Below are 776 nucleotides of genomic sequence, written 5' to 3'. Positions count from 1 at the left end.
GCCCGCCGAGGAGCCCAGTCCGCCGGCGTGCTGACCGGCCCCGCCGCCGCCGCCAGTGACCCCGGACGCCGCCTCCTCCGCGCCTCCCGCGCGCCGTCCGCGCGCCGAGCCGCCCCCGGGCCCCGGCCGCGCTGCTCCCGGGAGGCGGCGGCGGGCCGGGGCCGGGGCCGGGGCCCGGCATGGATGGCCGCGACTTCGCACCGCCGCCGCATCTGCTGTCGGACCGCGGGAGCCTGGGCCACCGCAGTGCCGCCGCTGCCGCGCGCCTCGCCCCGGCCGGGCCCGCTGCGCAGCCCCCGGCGCACTTCCAGCCCGGAAAGTACTTCCCGTCGCCGCTGCCCATGGCTTCGCACACAGGTCAGTGCCGGCCGGGTGGGCGCGGGAGAGGAGGCCCTGCCGCGAGGTGGGCACGGTCGAGGGTCGTACGGGAGCCTGCCCCTCCTCTCCTTGGAGCATTTGCGGAGAAGCCTTCGGTTTCATTTCCCTGCTCCGGCACCGGTGGCGGCCCGCGCATCCTACGGGCGCCCCGAACCGGATCATCGCGGTTTAGAGCGGCCTTCCCCAGGGTCCCCCAGTGTCTCGGAGGGGCAGCCTCGGAGCCGGCTAAAAATAAAGCCTTTCCTCTCCTGCCACCCTCCCCCACCCCTTCCTGCAAAAGAACTAAATTCCGCGGAAACCTCATTTCTGCATTCTGCATTCTGCATTCACATCCTTAAAACATTCCGGGGCTGGGACAACGAGGCACATTCTGCGGGAACAAAACGGCCGTTGTGAAG

The 776-nt window shown here is 71.6% G+C and overlaps 1 protein-coding gene across 1 annotated transcript in view; it reads left to right on the top strand.

Moving 5' to 3' along the window:
- Positions 1 to 179: 179 nt before the first annotated feature.
- The window catches only part of BAHCC1 (BAH domain and coiled-coil containing 1), a 53962-nt gene continuing 53365 nt past the window's right edge, over positions 180 to 776 (top strand). The window contains exon 1 of the mRNA XM_007462330.1: positions 180 to 357. Within this exon, the coding sequence (XP_007462392.1) occupies positions 180 to 357 (178 nt within the window). The remainder of the gene's footprint in view (positions 358 to 776) is intronic.

The sequence above is a fragment of the Lipotes vexillifer genome, unplaced genomic scaffold (genome assembly GCF_000442215.2).
Source record: "Lipotes vexillifer unplaced genomic scaffold, Lipotes_vexillifer_v1.1 scaffold1691, whole genome shotgun sequence".
Lineage (NCBI taxonomy): Eukaryota > Metazoa > Chordata > Mammalia > Artiodactyla > Lipotidae > Lipotes > Lipotes vexillifer.
This window is presented reverse-complemented; position numbering and strand designations above follow the sequence as displayed.